We start from the raw sequence: 22,138 nt of genomic DNA on the forward strand, positions 1-22,138 counted from the left end.
ATATTTATCTCTTGCTGAAATGATGAGTAATCACCATCCCCAGCCTTTACTGTATGCATTTCATTATAATCACAATCGGAGATTACATAACATTTTACTTTTTATATCGGTGGAGAATTCATTTCACCCAAAAAATAGAATAAATGAGAGAATTCATTTATTTATATATTTAGAATGCGTACATAGAGGAGATGAAAAGACAGGAAAAAAGAGGAAGAAAAGGCAACATGTACAGCATATACTGCGTGTGTGTATATACAGTATATATATACATGCAATTACTGTCTGAGGCAGATACAATACCACATATCTGTGTTTGAGAGAAATAACGTCTCCGGTGGCTTAAGGGTTAAAGATTAAGGGTTGAATTAGATTTAGCAGATCTGGTATCAGCCACATCAGTTACATTCATTAAGCAATGGAGGGTGGCCGGCTCAGTTTGTAGTGCCATAGCAATCATTGGCAGCATGTTAACTCACATAAAAATGGTTCCTGCAAGCCACCTGTGTCAGCTTTTAAATTTGGAAAAAAGCAAAAACTGAAACCAGAGAGCAGTGCCAGCAGTTGAGGTATCAGAATCCAACAGGAGGAAAAAAAACTGTGAGAGTGAGCAGCTGAAAAATAAACTTCCCAGCGCTCTCTGCTACACTTACTAAATGTAGGTGTACTGCAGTTTGTGGTTAATCGCTCAACATACAAGCCAATTCTGCTACATCTGCAATAAGCTAATAATATTGCTGATTTGTGGGCACAGATGATTTCACACACTTGCACAAACACATACAGTATGTGCTGGTACTCCAGACACAGTGAGGTCCCACCAGGTTTTTTGCCTTTAATGGATTTTTCTTATCTTTTTTTTTTTTTCCCCCAGGTGTCAATGCCTTCGGTTACACACAGACTTTTATCAACGGGGATGCTTACGCTCAACTTCCCACGTTGGACTGACCCCAGACCCTCCACATTTCTCCACTTGGAAGGATGAATGAATACTAATTTTCCCCCTTTAAACTCGTCTCCCGCTTCCTACATGAGTAATGCTGCGAGGACCATCTGGGAAGCTTTCATACCAGAGGCAATTTGTAGAGGTTAGATATCTCATTGGCATGGAATGTATGCCTCACAATATTTCTGATGAAAAACAACATCATTTTCTCTCGAACAGGATTTGTACTCAACTGGAATTACATTTTTTTGTTGACTGAAACGCTTATGAAAGTATAATCAGGCAGGAAGTGAGGCGATTTCAGCCATAGAGACTCAAACACACAAATATGCAGTAGCCCTTTAGAGTAAATTTGCATCTCAAAATATCACATACTATATTAAAAATAGCTGTGTGCACAGGAGTGTGCATTTTTTTTCGCAAATACACACTCCTATGCATAATAACCTACCCCATCCCTCACTTGTACAACTAGTGTTAAAAGGCCTGCAGCGTCTCCTGTGGGGATTCTGACAGATTCCCTTATCTTTTACTTGCAGCATGGTAATGATTTTGCACTCCACACGCACACACACACATATTGTTCTGTCCGCTTCCTGTCTAAATGTCCATCACAAGGGCTGACACCGCTGCCCTGGGCTAATTCTTATCTCGTTCAAAAACAAGGCAGCCTCTGTCCAGCTGCATCAAGAGCCTCAGTCTCAGATTGCAGTGCAGCGGATAATCTCAGACAGACAGATCTCAAACACTATTCACCGACTTCTAACCCGAGTAGATGGACACAATCGGGACTTCCCGATAATGAGTATAATCAACAAAATGACCTCAGTAAAACTCTGCTGAAATCCAAGTCTGTATGTAGCGATCACCTCCACTCACATCACAAACAGATCAATGATGATTCTGTCTGTTTGCATCTCTAACCATCTGCTTTGGTGCGTCAGTGGCAGAGACATGTTTGGGTTTGGGTACCACCAGCCGTGCTACCGGCAGCTTGCTGGAGTCTCATCCGGAGAAGCCTGAGTCAATTACCATCTGCACAGATCCTGTCTGCTGTACACGACGTTAAAAACAGGTCCCTCCTGTCTTGACAAGACACTTTTTTTCCCAGTTCTTTTGAGACAAGTGTAAAGCATCAGGCTTATTAACTGGTTCTTGGAGTGACAGCTAATTGTGTGGTTAGTAACACTCTTTGTTGTTTACTGTCTGTTGCAGTGCTATGAGCTAATTTACAAATTCCTCATTGATCCAACTGGAGTGCTTCTACTTTATGCAATAGCCAGACTGTTCACTAATCTCTGTCCACAGTAATACAGCTGACTCAATGCTTGACACTGACAATAGTATGAATAAAAAGTGATCAGCTCCTGCTTTGTAATCACAAATGTACTCACATGTGGCAAGGCCAGTTTTCTGCTGTTGATAATTTAGGGACTGACCAGGACTTAAGTGTCATGGATACTTCAAGAAGACATCAGAAGACAGTAGAGACCATTCAAATATTCGAACCTGTCGAGGGCAGCGATTCAGACCAGCAGTGTTCCAGTCACACAGATGGATCTCTACTATCACATGCAGAAAGAGAAGGTCAAACACCGGCAGGATACGTTGAGTGCAGAACTATGATACTGAAATAAACACTGTTTTGGTATCATATTAGCATTGGCACTAGTACTGACAAATACCAGTCTATATCCAGCCCTACCAGGAACAGAAAGTGATTACAGAGCTGATCCTAATAAGCCCATTAGGCCAATGCCGGCAGCTTGTTTTATAACCCAAACAACACAAAAAGATTACACTTATCACTGGTGGTTTTTAAAAGGTGTGGCACACACTCAGACTCTGAGCATCTGTCATTTACTTGCACGCACGTTACATATTGACTTTATTCTATTAATTGTGGGATGTGACGCGAGCAGGATGGGAAAACCAACAGTTAAGAGCCAATAAACACGCCAACCTCGATTTAATGCAACAGCAAATTGCAATCACTCTCATCATGAAGTCTACTGATGTGCTGTGCTTAGGAATAACACCATGACATTACTGCCTAACTGAAGGCGTGCACGCAACACAAAGCGACGGTACTCTCTGCTTACCTAAATTATGGATGAAGTGAACCAGTGACCTGCTCCAGCTTCGCTCTCGGGCAACGTGTTGAACGCAGACATGACCCAAAATACAGCGCAATTAGCGGCTAAAAATAAACGGAATTAATTGCTCCTGCAAACACGTAACGTCTCGAAACAACACATAAGTTACACAATCCATTTCAACAGAGAGCAGTCCACAATCCCGTGTGATAGACTACTGTCCGTCCACTAATGTCTCTCTCGTGGTACCTGTTTGGACTCCTTGATATGATTTGTCTCCAGTTAAGCCGCAGTAAAACCGGTGAACAGGGACAACGTCCATGAATTTCCCTTCATTCGTTTAATTGCCGATGCGGTCAACGACACACACGTCCTGACACGCACCTGTTCGCCGACTGAATATTATAACGGTAAGAGAGTAGACAGGCGAGATGGATATTAGGCACAATCTAACCTCAGTCCAGACCGACCCGTAAGCGTGTCGGTTTCTCGTCCCTGATTGGCTGTATGCGACGTCGCTCACGAAATCCTCGTGTCAGTGGAGCGTCACGGGCGTCTGGTAAATGTAGGCGCGTGCGCCACCAGCGCCGCAGGGAAAACACGGACGAAGTTTTTTTTTTTTTTAATTTTGAGTTATCGTTTGTGTGTTTTTCTGCCGAAATCCATGTAAAGATGCCGGTGAGTGACTTGAACTATTTTATTTTTATTGTTAAGAGAGACAAACTGCTACTGCAGAATTATTATTCATTTGAGTTGAAGTTTGGGTTAGTTAGTTACTTAGTTAGTTAGACTGATATGGCCTTCCCATTAAATCTAAAACCTTTTACTTCAGTTCCCAAGTTTCACAAATGTTTACTATGTTTTAATTTATTTAATTTATTTATGTAATAGTATCAACTCCATTTAATTGTAGTGGATTAGATTAATTAGGAAAATTATTTATTTTAAATCAAGTAACAGTAATAACATCATATTCTGACCTAGAAAAGCCTAAATGAGTAACAGGCTTCTCTCTTTCTGTGAAAAAATCAGAGTAGAGTTTTATTTATTTATTTAATACAATAAAATGAGGGTGTTTTTTTTTTTATTTAGTTGTGAACTGTAATCTAAAGCAAATATTCAACATTGTTTCCTAGTTTGAGAATCTCCAGCCTTCCTATTTTTACACCAAAGGCATAATCTGAAAACACATACGCATCATGATTGTAAATCTAGAGACTGCAAATTAATTTGCAGCCAGTTAAATAAACACTTAAATAACAGTAAAAATGACTTGCAATCTGGTGTGCGTGTGTGTTTATGCAAACTGACACTGGTGACTACATCGCGGCTATTTTAAAATGCATTCAATTAATCAAATTGAACAATGCTGCCCTCTGCTGCTTTCCGTGAGACACCTCCTGCATTGCATTGGCCTCTGGACGATGTAGTAGATCAAATCAAGGCCTGGCATTTAATTCATATTCAGCAATGCAAGATAACTCAGATGTACCGTCAACAAATCACCGTCACAAACTACAAAATACTTTCTATTTGAATCTTTTAAAGTAATGTCATTGAACTCAAGTGTAAAGCAGCAGATGATGATTGTACTGCAGCAGGTACAGTTTGAGATAAATCTGACCTCCATTTATAATTGCAAATATGATATGCAGATAAACAAACACTACGTCCACGCCAGGCTTCATATTATCCACTAGATGTCAGTGCATGTCCCTCTTTGCTCCAGTGAGGCAGTCAGATTCATGTCGAAGTTTGTACAGCTTTTTGGAAAATCTGCTGCAGAAAACAAACATTTGAGTGATGAACTTCCACTTGTTTTCTAGACATCTTGGTGTGAAATCATGTCTCACTATGACACCAACATGTGAAAAAAAAGGTCTTCAGTCTCGGCTGTTTTCTGAATTGTAATCTGTTCAATTGCTACCCTTTTAACATGAGACATTTTGACACGTCTCAGTCAAAATCATAGGCAAGGCTGAGTTCTGTTCAGCTGCTTCGGACTGATGTTGTTCGTACTGACTCCTCGTTACACTGTCAAAGCTTACTGAAGAGAACTGAGTCGTGGTTCATGTTATTTGTGACACTTGTGTGCTTTTCCAAGACAAGTTTATTGATCATCACCAGCAAGAGACAGACAGACAGGCAGACAGATAAATAGATAGATAGATAGATAGATAGATAGATAGATAGATAGATAGATAGATAGATAGATAGGCTTACATATTGAATTCATGCATACACACACCAACACATAGCAGGCTGCATACATAACACACACACACAGAACATCATGTACTACATGTTGTACATGCCTTACTGCACATGGACATTCATGACACGCCTGCCGTCCGGCCGTATGGTGGCGCTCTTGCTGCTTTGTCCTGCCACTCGAGCGGTTTAACGGAGGCAGGTACCGTCTGGCTACTTAACCGCGGGTTGGTGGATTCATTCCGCTGTGAAACTGGCTACTGAACACATGAAATCTCCAGTAATGCGATGCCAAAGCAGCTTGTTAAACTCCAGAAGAGCGCTGTCTGATCTGACGGAACTTCTTCAGTTCAGCACCTCACCATCTTTACTTTCCACTTGATGATAATCTCTCCGGGGGTCGTGCCAGGTGCGCCTTTCCCTTGTCTGCCTCTCACGTCTCTCGCATTGAAAGTTTTGGGCTTTTTTTAAAAAAAATCTTTAAAAAGTGGACATGAATAACACCTTCTTCAACCAAACGGAGGGAGGACTGCTCAACAAGACGGAGGAGTTTTTCTGCTGCAACTTTTCATCCGTGGTGACTGATAATGGCTTTGTGGCCGCCGCTCCGGATGAGAGGAGCCTCTTCATCATGAGAGTGGTCCAAATAGCCGTCATGTGCGTATTGTCCCTCACGGTGGTGTTTGGCATATTTTTCTTGGGTTGCAACCTTCTCATAAAGTCAGAGGGGATGATTAACTTTTTAGTAACGGACAGGAGACCATCAAAAGAAACGGAGGCGGTCATTGTCGGAGCCTACTGATTGACGAGGACCTTTGCATTATGATTTGAATCAGATCTGATGTCTGCTGGGGGCAGAATGGAGACAATGCGACGATCAACTGTCTAAAGAGGCCCCTGTTTTCATGTTGGTATTTAGGGGGGGAAAAAATGGTCACCTTGCTGGAGGTAACTGAACCCTGCTGGTGACTGAGGCTTCACCTCATTTTTGTGGCTTTGTAATGCCAACAAAGACTCATTCATCTCCAAGAGGTATAGAGCGTTTTAAGCCTCCTTGTTTATAAAGTATTCAGTCAAGCACTGTTGTAATTTCAGTAGTTGGAGCACCCTTTGTCAAGTAGCATCCTTTGTCATCTAAGTGGCAAAGTCTGAATGGATGCTGCCCCCCCATAAAAACCCTCTCATATTGCTAATGCGATGGGGAAAATAATGTTCAACATGTACTGTATGTTGTATGTGTTTTTGCATACAACGTGCAATATATTTCTGAGTGTATTTTTCTGGATTTCCCTGGTGATAACTGTATGAGTGTCTGCGGGGGCGGTGGAGTGAGCCCAACATGCCCTGTATATTGTTAATTGGAATAAATTCATTCTGTAATTAAAGTTTTCCTCATTATCAAGGTCCATTTTTTCATAAACGAACTATTTAATTCAGATATTAGGTGTATTGTGGTAATTACTTTAAAAAAAATTCAATAATAATGTAGGAAATTGGGTACAATATGCTTTTATTGATGGGAATTGACATGAAGAAGTGTATTTTCTACTGAATATTGTATTGAATGGAGAAGAAATGGCTTCACAAGGAGAATACACTCCTTTCATTTGTTTTATTTTTTTTTTGTTTGTTTGTTTATTTATTAATTGTCCAAATCTAAATATTAATTCAACTCATTCAACTGAAAATCATTTATTTTCTTCTAGCTACTCCAAAATGATATCTATAGGATTTTATCTCAGGGTGTGCAAAAGCTTATATTTTCTGTCTGGGTCAGATTTTGATCCTTGCAGCGTCTGACATTCTTGCTCCCCTCCGTCAAAGCATCTGTTGTGCTCTGCTCCTGGCTTACCTGGATGCCAGCTCCCCAGGGTGAAAGCGGCAGCTTCAGAAATGACTTGTCATGTCAGCCCAGGGAGGAAGAAGCCACCGGGCAATATGCTGCTGTCTGATTGCCCACCTGTGCTCCACACACACAGAGTTAAATAGTTTGAATCTTGTTTTGGTTTTTTGGGTTTTTTTTTTTCCTAACACGTCCTTCCTCTCACAGTTTCTCCCTTTGTTCTCCCTGTGTCCTGCTTGACAGGACCTTATTCTGTCTGATTACAGATAACTGCAGCTGGTCACACTGGCCACTGTCATAAGCTACACACTTCATGTCCTCATGCAGGATTTAGGGGAAATCCATACAATCATCACAAGAAGTACTGATAACACGCTTTTGCTAACTTAACCTAATAATGATAATGTCTGCAAGAGGGCAAAATACATTAGGAGCAAATTAGTGGTTAATTTGATTTTTCACAGCTTTTTAGGGATGTGCAAGACCTGTCACATGTACTGGGATCAACACAGTTAAAACCCCTGCACTAAATAACATGCTCCAGTACAGGCCAATGGAATAAAAACCACATTTATGAAGCTTACAGTATTTGGTTTGAGACTGAACAAGAGGAGACCTGACATTTTATTTCAAAGAGTTGCTCTGTATTGTCATTTACTGTAACATGTTGCCCCTTATTTTTCTCAAGGGAATAGGTAGGTACATCTTGCAATATAGCAATTTAATATAACACCACCAACATCGTCATCGTCTTCAAAAACAGCCGTGCTGAATCAACACTTCCCTGGCACAGTCTTCATCAAACAACAAACAGCGCAGTTTTTATTGCATGTCTACTGCATTGGATTGCATTATATTTTAAAGAGGTTTTTATCATTTCTACCTCCATGGATGTTGATTACATGATATCTAATATTTCAACGAGTCCTGTCAGAGCAGATTAAGATGATTCTTTACAAGTGTACAAATCACACTGAATACATTTGCAGGCATATGTCGCAGTCTCGCCTTTACGTAATCGAGATGATGCATCAAGCTTGTGTGCATGATGAACCTTATTCATAACTGTGCATTTATTTGGATTCTGCACAGCTGGAATAACACATTAACAATTAAAACCAATTAAGCCTCAAATTAAGATTTTTATAATGGAGATCTGGGTTGGATGTGGAAAAAGAAACAGAATCCAAACCAGTAACACTCGCACATTTCTGGCTTAAAAAAGCATTAACAATATTAGTGCAGCGCAAAGGAGAATTGCTTCCTATGTGTCACGCCAAGTATTCCTCTGAGCCTTGTGTGATTGCTTTCATTAGGGAGTGCTGAGAATAGCTCCCAGGGAAATGTTGTGGCAGTTTAATATCCAGCAGAGAACAATCTTCTGTCTGCAGCTGAACCATTGTTAGTGTATCCAGCTGTGTCTCGTAGGCATTTATCGAGACCGGAATCCGATCGATTTCAGAGAGCCCCTGAGAGAAATAGACGTAAAGTTGGGGATTATAGTTTAAAAAATGAGGACTTCATTATAAAAGCATTTTTTGGCAGGAATTTACTGCAGAGAGTTGGTTTTGTTGACAGACAGTTGTTATTGCCAACTCAAAGATTTCACACACCTGTCACACACCAACACTCAGAGAGATTTAAGAGATATCCACAGCAAACAGTCATCTCTACCCCCGGTACACTTTCTGTCCTCTGCAGGGCTTATGAGCAACTTCTCTACACATATTTAGGAATGTGCTGGGAGTTTTTCTCTGCAAAAACCAGAAGGCCCAAGCCAGGGCATTATAAAATAAATAAAAAACCCTATAAATTTGTAACTTTCACCTGGTGTTACAGTTTGTTCTCTCCTATTTATTCCCAAAGGCAGAAAGTGTTGTATGGTAGACAAGAAAAACAAAACAAAAAAATCAAATTTTTCATTGTGTACCTGAAGCATATCAGCAATATAGCACAAGTATCAGTGCACTTTATCCCATGTCTACTGTATGTGAGCTGTGTTCAACTGCGACAGCATCGGCAGGGTGTTGATTGTGGGCTAAAAGAAGCTTCAGGTCCCTGTTTGCTCTCATGCGATTGGCTGGCGACCAGCGGTCCAGTCGATGAACTGGATAGTAACTCGAAGCTCCAAATAGCAGCAAGGCAGCCACAATCACCTCCCCTGTTTTCTCCTGTTCTCCCACAGCTCCTCATCCATCCTATCTCTACTAAGTTCTGATGATGCTTCTGCCACTTTGTGGTGGAAGATACACCGTTGTGGTACGTTATATAAGTCAGTCAATTTCCAAGTTTTCCTCCACTTCTTCTCATGAAAATATTTGATGAACACCGCTCTGATTTCATACTCTGATGCCTTCAACCAGGTCTGTCTTAAATTGAATCTTTGACAGCTGTGGAAACATTTTTTCAAGCAGATACATAGATAGATTTGAAATGGTTTGGTTTGAAACTCTGAAGGAGACTCAATAGAGAAGCGAGCACACGCTGTGAAATGCAGACGCTTCCATCAGGAGCAGTGCCTGTTCAGTCTGAACCAAGCTGTTACCGACATCACGTGGCGTCGGGATTCTGCGACAACATCAGTAATTGTGGAAGTCAAGCTGTGACAAATCCATCCACACTGGTTTTGTAGAATGATTCCATTACTTGACATTTCTGATTCCAGTTATGGGATGAGTCATGGCTCTGTTGTAGCGCTGATTGTTTCGCACTCAAACATCACAGGGATTTAACATCTGAACAATCATGCCATTAGAACTTTACTGTAATCCACTGTGTGTGTGTGTGTGTGTGTTTGATGACTGGGAGACAAAAACCACAATGTGCCACAATGTAAATTTGTAGGTTAGGACTTGTTTTTTTTTTCATATCAGTTAGATCAATCACCCAATCAATATTTTTATGAGCTTACTACAACTTACTACACATCTTCAGAAAGTTGGATAATAATTTGTGGTTTCATCACTTTCAGCCAGAACATCAGCTCCACGAAGCGGTTTAACACCTTTTTATAAGCCCACTGGTACCAGCTCTTATCAGCGTCAAGTTCAGCCCCAACAAGTTGCTGTTTTCACAAAATAAAATAAAATAAATAAATAAAGTTCTAATAAACTCACTGTACTCTCCTTAGAGACTAACCAGGGTAGACACTGGATGGCCCAGTCATATCAGCTTATCGTAGATTCAAACTCAACCTAGTTTTAGTGGTGTAATCTGATTTTGTGAATCACTTTGAAACCAGCAAGTTAAAAAAGTTGGGGACAATTCACACAACCTCAGTATGGATTCATAACTGGTACGGCCCAGTGCAGCTCAGGAGTTGGTGGAGACAAATACAGAATTTAAAGGACTCACTTTTGACCAAACATAACTTCATATAATTGTTGTGATGCTGTGTTACCTTGTTGTGCAGCTCTGCCTCAAACATATCAAAAATAACTGATTAAGTTTGGGATTGGTAAAGTAAGAGTGGGGGTATGCATGTAATGGTTGTAGTAAAAGTTAGAATTAGACTGAAGTTGATTAATATAAGTGAAGAAGTGCGTGTGTCAGCTTTGCACAAGTTACACAGCATCATTATATCATTATAGACAACCAGAAGGAACTCATTACTCACTGCAGTCATGCAAATATGCTTAAAAAAAACAATAACAGCTATGATGATGTGATATTGACCCTGAAATCCATTTCAATTCTTGCGTGAGCATGTTTCAGGCTTTATTGACCCTCTAATCATGCAGCTCTCTGGCAACTACATCAGCTTTGGCACAGCCTTGTCTCTGAAAGTAAAGTATTAGTTTGCTTTCAGAGGAAGGTTTCTTCATCCACTGCAACCACAAAGGTAATAACCTTTTCACAAAGCACTCAGTGCGCTGATGGAGTTTCAAGTGTTTTTTTTTACCCAATAAAATAAACTATCAAGGGAGCTTTCAAATGCACTTCTGAAGGGTGTGAAGACTTTGCTACCACTTTTAGTGTTTTAATGTCATAAATGCACTTCTATAGGGGAGGAACACTTTTTCCTATAGAGTCAGTGAGCAGGTGTTCTGGATCATTTTTATCTGAGAAAAATCAGAAATACTTGAAGTATTCCTTGGCCACCGTGTTTTAAAGAGCTTTAGTTGACCTACAGTACATCCTGTATGTAATGTACTCTGCCACTATTCTGCTTAATGTCCCTTAATGCCCCATGAGCTGTCATTTTCTAAATCCACTTTGACTTTGTAAATCACAGTTTTTAATGCATGGCAGCCTGTTAGCTCAGAGATGTCCATTACCAACGTGTGGTAGGTGTGACGAGCAAAGCTTTCTAATCATACAGCAATATGTGAAATAGAAATATGCATTATTTGTAAACTGCAGGTCCCTGTACACACATCCTATTTCCGTCTGTGGTTTATACCTTAGGTTGAGCATGTCTGATTAATACAGTTCTCACTTTTCTAGTTCTAGTGTATCTGTGACCTTTGGGCATTTTTTTCCTGTATTTATTTTAAAGATTGCTTCAAAAGAGCACCTAAGTGCCACTGGCACTCTTCTTCCTTTTATAGTTTGCTGCACCACTTTTTACCTGACCTGTCACCAAGAGCCTATGGGTCTGAGTGTATTTGAACATGTATTTTTCATCAGACTGTTGAAAAGGTCTTTCTTTGACACGACTGTGCCCAGAGCTCTTTGTGTTGAGCTCTGATAGATGGTTTCAGTGTCCGAGAAGACTCTTCCAGACTCCAGCTCTACACCTGGTCCACACTGGCATCACAGACACTGACTCATCCTCAGGCTCTACGCGATTATCATCATCGTCATCACCAGAAACCGTTATTGACCTACAAATTTCAGCAGGGCTGGGTCTAAAACAGATATATTAAATATCATCTTTGCAAACACAAAATTTCAAAAAAAATTTTCTTACATATCAGAAAATACATAACTTTGAGATCTCACAAAATTGCAATTTTCATGTTATGTATTCGAGTGTTTCTTTCCAGTACTCTTGGTTGAGCAAAGATACGCTGATGAGAAGCGTTCTCTTCAGACCTGACTGTAGAAATCAGTAGTGACAGTTTGGACCTGCCTGCCAAGTAGCAGTGTCCTGCCTGCCTATGCGGCGCACTCCTGTGCTCCAGCTGTCAGCTGCACTCAGTCACTGTACCAGTAATGAACCACCTTTGGCTAAGCCATCCTTAACCACAACATACAGTATGTCCTCCTCTGATCATCCTCTAATCAGAGCAACATCATTTCTATACGTTAGTCACAACAGGATTGTGAATGATGATGATGATGCTGTTCATTACACTTGTGTGCCAGAATAAATCAGATTTGACATGTGAGAGTGTAAATCATTTGAAAGAGATTGTTTGTAAATGGTTTTATTGTATTATATAAATCTTAAGACAGTAGCATCAGGTTCACAAACTATACAGTCAACCTGTATTATGAAAGGTATGTTCTTATTTACCAGCAGAGCAGCATCCCATGTTTCAGATGAGATGTTTTACCTTGGGAATTCATGCCTAATGGTGCACCTCCTGGTCACAGCGAGTGCTGTATGATACAGGGTCATGACTTATTGAGCTTCCTCAAATTGCTTCTCCCGGTCCTGCAAGCTCTTCCTCCCTCAGGCCTGGCGCCATTACCGCCTTGTTATGTCTGCAGGAGATCTTCAGTCACATCAGTGATTTCCTCTGCATAAACTGCAGCTTAACTCCAGAGAAAACAAAAAATGAAAATATTAATAATGATGATAATAAAGTTGAAATGTGCCCCTTCCACTGGTAAGAACGGTTTTAAAAGAAGCACTTTCTTATTGACAGTTCTGCATTTGTGAGGGGAAACAATTATTCCCACATATGACTTTCCGATCAGTATCATAATTTATTAAAGACAGAATCTTTAACGGGGAGACATGGTGAGCAAAGATAAGCAGTTACATTGACAGAACAGATCTATCATAAAGCAGAGGAGAGACAGGGGAGCATGGAGAGGAAAAGCCAAGCTTAGAAGGGAAAGGAAGTTAACTTGAGAAAATGTTATTCGGTGCAAATGATGTTATCTAAGTACAGAAAAAGAGCGTCAATCACTCAATGTCAGAATCATCCACTTCGCTTCACAAGCTGTGTGTGACTTCACAGCCAGAGAACAGGATGACATTCGAAAATGTCACTAATATAACGCCACTAGTCCCAGCTACTATGCAGTCAGTGTATGAGCAGCAGCCAAAAAAGCAAACTGCTTCTTATAGAAGGTCTCCCCACACATGCTAAATCTGTTGTTGTATTATTTCACAATTCCTACATGCCAAAATAACAGTGCATAATTTTGTCAGCAGCTACAACCACCCCGATAACATCTTCCTTTCAGGGTTCTTTTGTTCAGTTCTAGCAGCTCACTCTTTCTTTTTCACAGTGTTATTGCTACCATGTGTTGTGTGTATGCGACACCTTTCTCTCCTGTGCTTATAAGCTATGAGGGTCAGCATTACAGGTGCAGCTGATCCACAGAGTGTTGCAGCAGTGCGTGTGTGTGTGTGTGTGTGTGTGTGTGTGTGTGTGAAATGACATCCCAGCCTAGCAGAGCCGCACCTTACAACACAACAGCTGCCACAAAGGATCAGCATCCAGCCCAGCACACTCCAGGAGCTGCTTTCTAAAAGACCTCTGCTGTTCTGTTGTCCTCACTGCTTATTCTTACAAATGAAAGGTCAGCTGCACCACATGACCAATGAACTCCTGCCTGTTTGAGTGCGTCAGTTTGCATCAGCTCAGGTTTGCAAACACTCCAGCAAAGTGGGTTATTCAAGGTATAATTTTCTGTTAAAATTGGGTCATTATCCTTAGCCTCAGTCCCCCAAATGCCTGTCTATAGTGAGGCCCCAAATGACACCAGTTCCCCTTGAACATCTTCTGAATTCTAACGCAACATTTTAATCATAATCACAAATATGCCATTTAGCCTTTAAGTAGCTCTTATTAGATGTCATAAATGAGCTGCAAACCACAGCTCCTCTAAAGCACCAGTCATCCAATCAAGCGTTTCAGATATGATTAGGCTATTCATGACTATCCTATGTGACCTCATTCCAATTACAATCGGGATGGGGCTGTAGGAACCACCCCATTTAAGAAAACAAAGCATGGCTGTAATATGGCGGATCATCTATGCAGCTGCTCCAGTCACCACATAAAAGGTTGGCTCTCAGAGCTTCGCACCTGGCTAGCGTTAGAGATGCTTTGATCTGTTTCTCTGCTTGTTTTCCCCTCTTTGTAACCACAAAACAGCTCCCCGGTCCCCTTTGAGAGGAAATTGATTAGTGATTAAAAAAGGAAAGAGGAGGAGAGGCGTCTTTGTGTTCAAACAGACTCTCACTTGCGTGGGCGAGAGAGTAGCTGTGGCTCTTGCAGTGTGGACAGACGACGTCAACGTTAAATCACCTAAATCTGAAAATTGTACATTTAAGAAGAAAGGTGTTCACACTAGCTTTCTCAAATAGCGTATGTACAATTCATCCCGAAGCACCTGAATGATTCCCTATATAGACAAAAGTACTGGGACGCCTGGCCATAAACCCACAGGGACAGGAGACATTGCATTATAAGTGCATGGACATTGATGTGGAGTTGGTCCACACTTTGCAGCTGTGGCAGCTTCCGCTCTTCTGGGAAGGCTTCCCATAAGATTTTGGAGTGTTTCTGTCGGGAGTTTTGCCCATTATGCAGTAGAGCTTTGGTGGGGTCGGGCCCGACCTGGCTGGAGGTCTCACAGGGTGTCCAGTGGGGTTCAGGTTTCATCAACACCAAACTCATCCAGCCATGTCTTTATGGAGCTTTGCTTTGTGCACTGGGGCACAGTCATGCCGGAATAGAAAAGGGCCTTCCTCAAACTGTTGCCACAAAGTTGGAAGCATAGCATCGTCCAAAATGTCTTGATATGCTGAAGCATTAAGATTTCACTTTTTGTGAAGTAAGGGACCCAACCCCTGAAAAACAGCCCCATACCACACCTGAATTCAATAATGAAGACTACTTCTGTATAATGTAGGATAATCTCTTGTTCCTCCACTTTGGTTCAAACTACAAAATTGTGACATTTGGTAGGGAGTGGGGCCGACAGCTCATTTCCTGTGCTGGAATTCACTTCTATGTTTTCCCCTCCTTTTCACCATCACCTGTGCTTGTATTGATGCAGCAAGCTCATTATTTGGATTGTCTGATTTACATTTTCTGTGTGTTTCAGACGACCGAATGGGCATAAACTAGTGATTTGATCACAGTTCATAGATGTTGACAAGGCAAACAGTAGTTTCTGTGCTGCTTTACTGAAATGTCAATAATGCAAAGCCATCTGACAAGCTAAATGTATGTTAAATAGATGGTAGCCCTCAGAGCTCAATGCTCAAGTAACACAGATGACAACAGAAACTGTTTCCAGGAGGGACTACGAAAGTGATGAACATGCCCAGACATGGCTGGGACACACTTCAAATCCCGCTGGAAACACTTACATTTTAGTAAATTTTCCAATACCATTTACTGATAGTCGCCTTCTGAGTCACAAACAACAAGTGTGTCCCCAGCATGTCGTCAGTGCTGCTTGCAGTGGGTCTGTATTTGGCTGTGTTTTCTCACTTTGCAGTGTTTTTCTACTCTAAATGCTACACATATGTTGTCACACCTATCTTTTTCTAATTTGCTTGTATTTGTCTATTTGCATCTGTTTTCTTAGGTTAAACTCAGAATGAGCTTTCAGGGCCACCGTGTAAATGATGGGTCCACATTTCAAAGCAATACCCACATAATCACACTAAAAACACTGCAGCTTTGTAGATACTCACTTGATTTGGCCAACTCAGACAGTTAAAGCTTGGCTTCAGTTAAAACATGGACTTGGATTTTGATCCTCATCTCTTTTGTTAAGTAAGTGTGAACAGGAAGAGCAACCGAACAGTAACTCAACGTGTGTTGCGACAGAACACGAGGCAACCATTAGGCATACAAATGGGCGCAGATAAACGCAGGGGCAACACAACCTAAAGAGAAGAAACATCCACAAGTTGGATGGTTCGAAATATTTGCACTTATGATTTCTTGAGTTGACAAGAAGCACACACACACAGCACTCACACACATAAACGGTGGGTGCGTTGTCAGTGCTTGTTTACAGATAACATCTGTGCAGTCAGTTGGTTATTTAGAGCCAATAGACACAGTTGATCCATCAGTCAAGTTCACATGAATAAAGCCAGACAAAAATAAATTTTATCCAGATTTCTGTCTGAACACACATTCATGCATCTGTTTTTGGTTAAACACAGAACACAGGCAACAGAAAGTCATCCTCTAGCTTTACTGCCAGACCATCAGGGCACATGTCATACCTTTCCTGCTTTCCCCATCCACAGTTCAATGCTAACGAAAAAAAAAAAAGCTTTTTCAAATTTAGATAGATAACTCCATGAAGCTTTATGAATGTAAGGCAGCCTTAGTGTGGACATACACTCAAAGTGTGGGACAAAGGTGTTGTGAGTGCTAACAGCCTGCGTCATCGCTACTGCTGTGAGATAGGTGCGAGAGCGTCACGGCTGTCATTAATCTGAGCCCTGCAGTCGCAGCCAATCTCAGCAGCTGCAGCTGGTGAGCACCATTTTAGTCTGACTCCCTGACTCTGACCTCCTCCCCTCTACCACTTGCAGAACTGATCACATCCCTTGACAGTGCCTCAGGGCTTCACCTGACCGATGGTGCCTTTCACTACACCTCTCATCACACATTTACCTGTGAATGAGACTCGCTCTGGTGGCTGACACGGACAGTCTGTCCTGTCTGTGTCCTTTTCAAACCTGTTTAAGTCACTCTGCAGATGTTTTATTAGCTTGTTGACAATGTAGACAGGAGAAAAAACCTGCAGGGAATGAAATTTTCTTAGCACATTATTACAGTTAAATTTACTTGTTAAATTATGTGTGCAAAATTTAAACATTTTTCAACCAGCTGGGCAGAACCAAGCTATCTGAAAGAAAGAGTTCAGCGTTTTGGAAAATGTGCTTATTTGCTTTCACACAGATGTTAGTGATAATATGATTGATTGATACCACTCTCATACCTATACAGTAAATATGAACCTACAGTCAATATGTGGTGAGTTTTGCATAACAGTAAGGTAAGCTGTTTCTCCATGTTCTAGTCTTTTTGCTTAGTTGAGACAACCAGTTGCTGATTGTAGCTTCATATTTACCATAAACACACGAGTGTGGTATCAAACTTATCTGTAAAAAGACAAATAAACACATCTTCAAATTGTGAACCTATTCCTTTAAAGGTACACTCACCAAGATGTTGCCTTAGTTCAAAACACTCAACTGTAACATATCAGCGGTTTTAAGACATTAAAGAGATCACTTACAAGTTACAAGTTCAAGACTCTTATGGATGCTCATATGGATAGCTATAAAGAACAGGTTGACTCATTTATGTATTTATAACACATTATGACTCCCATGAACACACCCGAACAATCAGCTGCAGTAATGACTCATGGTATGCTTTAATAGTTCATGAAGAAGCATAGAAATGTAAATGCATTATACTTTACTTACCACCAGTTGTGAAACATTATGATAGATAGATAGATAGCTAGATAGATAGATGTCATGTTTTGTGACTGTTGACATAATGCATAACAAAGCCTTATGTATGTTCATGAGTGAAATCATAAAGCATTCAGAATGTATTATCATACACTTCATAAAATGTTTTACCACAATGTCCACTGAATCAAAATAAGTATACAACTCATGTAGTCTTGTAACAACAAATGAGAAGTTTAAAGCTCCAGTCACAACCTATTGTGACTCCTGTTTTCTGCCCAAACAAATGTTCCCTGCTTCCCCTCATCGTGATCCCAGTAGTTTTCATTTATGAGTCAGAATTAAAATCAATGTGTATGAATCCATGGGACTTTCCACTGCTGTTTGTCACGTGTTTTGCTCAGCTCAGAGCAGACAGGAACACGACTGGCTGTTCAATAAAACAGAGCAATCACGGTGCAAAGGACTCTTTCTTGTTCTTTCACTGGCAAATACAGTAGCCTTCACAGTACGCTCACCAGGTTACACCAGTTTAACATAAACTCCGTCAGTTGACAGCCAGTAAAGGCTGAGCAGGTCCCTGTTGGAGCGACCCCAGGGCAGCAGGAGAGAAAGCATCGCTCTGCTGCTCCGCGCTTTCATCACGCAATGCACAGCCGAGCATCCCCAAACAGGCAGTCTCTGAGGGGGACCCCGTCTTCATATGTCAGACACGGGCATTACTTTGTCTGGGTGTTTCAAAGATTACTGGTGAGGCAAATTGGTTTCCAAAGGTTTTCTCTAAATATAGCTCAGTCAGTGTGGTGCTATGACATGTTAGGCTATTTTTACACGGCAGATGTGCTGCACAGGGAGTGTCATGGAACAAAATGGATAAAACTGACACGAAATGGGTTGATGATATTGCCACCTCCTTTAATCTTTGCTAACCCAAGATGATACCAGAACACAACAGTGGCTGTGATGAAAGTACTAGAAAGAAAAGCACTTTTCTTCTCAAGCATGGCAGAGTATGCATTTTAGGATTAATGCCCTCTGACAGCTAAGTGACAGCAGCCACCACTGTTGCCTCAAAGCAATGGCCATATAGGGGTTATTGAACTCCAAGCACTCTTAACGCAAGAAACACACACGTAGTACATGCAAGTACATTGACACATACACACACACCTACCCACACACACATGCACACGCACACGCACACACAAAGGTGATGGTTCTGACAAAGATCCCTGGGAGTGTATGACAAGCTGCCTCCTTTACAGCCTATTTCTGCTGGTCAGCTGCTGATGGATGAAAACCCTGAAAACTACAGGTGACATTTAGAAAATTGTTCATTTTATAATGAAAATGTAATACCAGGACATGTCAGCTGCCAGATTTTGCAAGTAGACGCAGTTGATGGAATTGGAGCTTATTTAAGTAGCAGAATATGAGAACTTCATGATGACTAAAGTCAAATCTCTTTCCCTGCATCTTTCTTTGTCAATTTGTCCCTATGGTTTTCAGTGGTCCTTAATCCTCTCCTTTCTACCTTTTTCTGTCTCTGTGTGTGTGTGTGTGTGTGTGTGTGTGTCACTCTCTCCAGGGTCCTCAGTGTCCCTCTGCTTGCTTTCAGCCTGCATTTTGGTGACAGCAATGTCAAAACACATCAGCTGTATCCAGAGCCGAGCAGGTTTCAGTGCCACCAGGCTCTTTCACCTGGCTCAGTGAATGCAAATGGAAAATATATCTCACAAGGGCTGCAGACACCCTCATCTTCCCCTAAAACCATGACATTATAGCTGTTCACATTCAGCAAAATAAATGCATTGTTTTTGTAATCAGTGCCTGACAGACTGCTCTGGGCTAAGAGGAACATAAATTGAACTCTAGTAATGCCCATAAATGTGATAATGTGTTTACTGAAGAATGATGGGTCTGTAGATAGCAAAGTACATAGCAACAAGACTGCTGGAGACAAGAACAAGGAGAGATGTAAATGATAATGGGACTGCCATAGCAAACAGGTACAGTGATTAACTTTGCCATTAACAAGCGACTCATTCTACTTCATTTTTCATCAGTGAGCAATGCAAACCTGCTGCTTTTTGCAAAAATTTGGCAGCCAAGATTCTGTCTACAACCAATCAGTGTCATTGTGAGCGACCAAAAATGCTCAGCTTGTGCCTCTGGTTGGAAATTAAACAAGCGCACATTGCTGTTGAGTGTCTCAGTACCGGTTAGTCTCATAATCCCCACTTGATTTTGTGGCATCCAATTTCAGACCCTCCGCTTAAAATACTCCTCTGTGGATACTGCCCTCGTAGAGATCTATAAGCAGAGAGGAGGACAACTGCAGATTTAAAACTTCTGACATGACATCATGGGAGTGAATACAGAAACTTCTGTTTGCATGTTGGTTTATAAAAAGCACAAAGGTGTAAAAATTGTAAAAAAAATAAATAAATAAATAAATAAATAAAAATGAACCTTTGTTACAGGTGCAGGTGAAGATGTTTGGTTGAGGTTGAATAAAATAACAAATAATAATGAAATAATATTCCAATAAATTAAAGCTAAACCTACATACATGAAAAGTGAGACCTTGATTAATTCACTATCTACACTTTTAAAACCTGCAAACTACTTATGCGTCAATCAATATTTTTATATTAAACATGTATCAAACTACTGTGTATTATGTGACAGGAAAATGATGAATAGTGTGCAAATTAACTAAATTAAACATGTTAAGCTAATAAAATGTTAACAGTAGAACATACAAAGAGAGAATGGTGAAATGACAAAAAACTATGTAGACCTACTGATTATGTATGTCACACTAAAGGTAAACACAACTTTTTAAAAAATTCTTAAAATTACTGTTGCTCCAAAAGCTTGGAAGATCCCCTGTTAAATTCTCTTGCCTCGATCCATATTGCTCCTCTTACGCTCTGATTATCCATATAAAAACTGATTAGCAGACCAATAGGACATCTCTGTCCATCTATTCGTCTGAACAAAGAGCATGAACACATGTCCAATGGACACCATACCATAAATAGCTGTGAGCAGTAGGCTACATTTTCCTAGAAGGCTGTGAGTGGGGGGAAGGGGTGACATGTTGCATTGGGTTTGACAACTGTCATGTTATATTAGCCTTTGAATGCAGGCTCTGATTACTGGCAGGTTTGTCAGATTTGACAGAAGGCAATTGACACTTCATGAAATTCATGTTTGAGTGACCGAGATGCAAGGCTGGAATCTTAGAGCTCGTTGATATTAATATTTCAGCTGTGCCCCGTGTCTCTCTCAAACCTTATTTTTGTCTAGTCAAACCATCACATGCAGAGGCAACAAATTGCTTTCCTTTTTGGTCCTTTATAACTGAATCAATGTCTCCAGCTCCTGACCTTTGCTTCCATGCTCAGCTCTAGAGATAACAGGCATCACATCCCTCGAAGATTGTTATAATGGAAATGAGCATGTTAGTGGACTTGTGAGTGGGCTTGCAGATTTAATAAGTGGCTCTAACAAGGCGCAGCTGCCACTCAAACATTAAACCACAGTCATTGGTAACCCATGAAATTTCAGTGCTTTGTTCAAATGACTGCATTGTACATGATCACATTTCAGTTAATACTGAAATAGTAAAAGCCTGTCAAGAATAAACCCTAGGCAATAATAACATAGACATAGAAAGGATAAAGGAGGATTTCAGTATATAATCCTTTTATTACAAGGAAGAATACAGTTTTAAGAGTTGCATGGTGCTAAAAGAATCCCCCCCCACACACACACAGACACACAGTTCAGGAGTCACAGCAGTCCTGGAGATGCTGAGACTGGAGATGAGAGCTGGAGTGGCAATAATGACATGGAGACGCTGAGGGCATTGTCGCATGGTTTCCCACCAAACTTATTGACATTTGTTTTTAAGATACTGCTAACATACAATCAAACACTGTGGACCCTAAAAACCCTTCTGAAGGTGTACGTGCAGCAATTTATGAAATCATTTTCTCAGGGAGGCAAAATCAGTGAAGTATCACATTATGTCTGGCACACCATCAGAATCAGCACACTGTTATAATTACTAATCATGCTCAAACAAGAAACCAATCACAGTCATTAAGTTAAACCAGCTAGGCAATCTTTATTTTCTGACAAGTTCTCACTGATTTTGCAGCTGCTGTAGTTACGCACTGCTCCTACTATACCTGTTTCACATAACTGTTACTTGTGTTGATGATTTTCTCCAGCTGCAATAGTTTCTTGTTACTATACTGATTGAGGACATCTGATATTTTGTGCATTTTCGCAAATTCATCAGCTGGTTTAAGCTCTGTTTAGCACAGAAGGGCATCCTGTATTTGTTTTATCAATTAATTAATATAAAATAAAATATTCAGTGAATTCCAAAAAAAAAACAAAAAACGTGAGATTAACATGCTGAGGGCTTGCAGGTACAAGAT

The 22,138-nt window shown here is 40.7% G+C and overlaps 2 protein-coding genes across 6 annotated transcripts in view; one reads left to right on the plus strand and one right to left on the minus strand.

Moving 5' to 3' along the window:
- galnt13 (UDP-N-acetyl-alpha-D-galactosamine:polypeptide N-acetylgalactosaminyltransferase 13) overlaps positions 1–3,530 on the minus strand; it is a 33,748-nt gene extending 30,218 nt beyond the window's left edge. For 2 of the 5 annotated variants that reach the window (XM_046404220.1, XM_046404216.1), the window contains exon 1: positions 3,292–3,530. The gene's annotated coding sequence lies outside the window, so the exon portion shown is untranslated. Of the gene's footprint in view, positions 1–2,340; positions 2,509–3,048 lie in introns of all 5 variants that reach the window. The other 3 variants (XM_046404219.1, XM_046404221.1, XM_046404218.1) reach the window with 3 other exon arrangements.
- Positions 3,531–5,432: 1,902 nt separating this feature from the next.
- rprma (reprimo, TP53 dependent G2 arrest mediator candidate a) lies at positions 5,433–6,650 on the plus strand. Its single transcript, XM_046404330.1, has one exon. It carries the CDS (start codon positions 5,747–5,749, stop codon positions 6,053–6,055), a length of 309 nt encoding a protein of 102 aa, XP_046260286.1. The 5' UTR covers positions 5,433–5,746; the 3' UTR covers positions 6,056–6,650.
- Positions 6,651–22,138: the final 15,488 nt, after the last annotated feature.

The sequence above is a fragment of the Scatophagus argus genome, chromosome 11 (genome assembly GCF_020382885.2).
Source record: "Scatophagus argus isolate fScaArg1 chromosome 11, fScaArg1.pri, whole genome shotgun sequence".
Lineage (NCBI taxonomy): Eukaryota > Metazoa > Chordata > Actinopteri > Scatophagidae > Scatophagus > Scatophagus argus.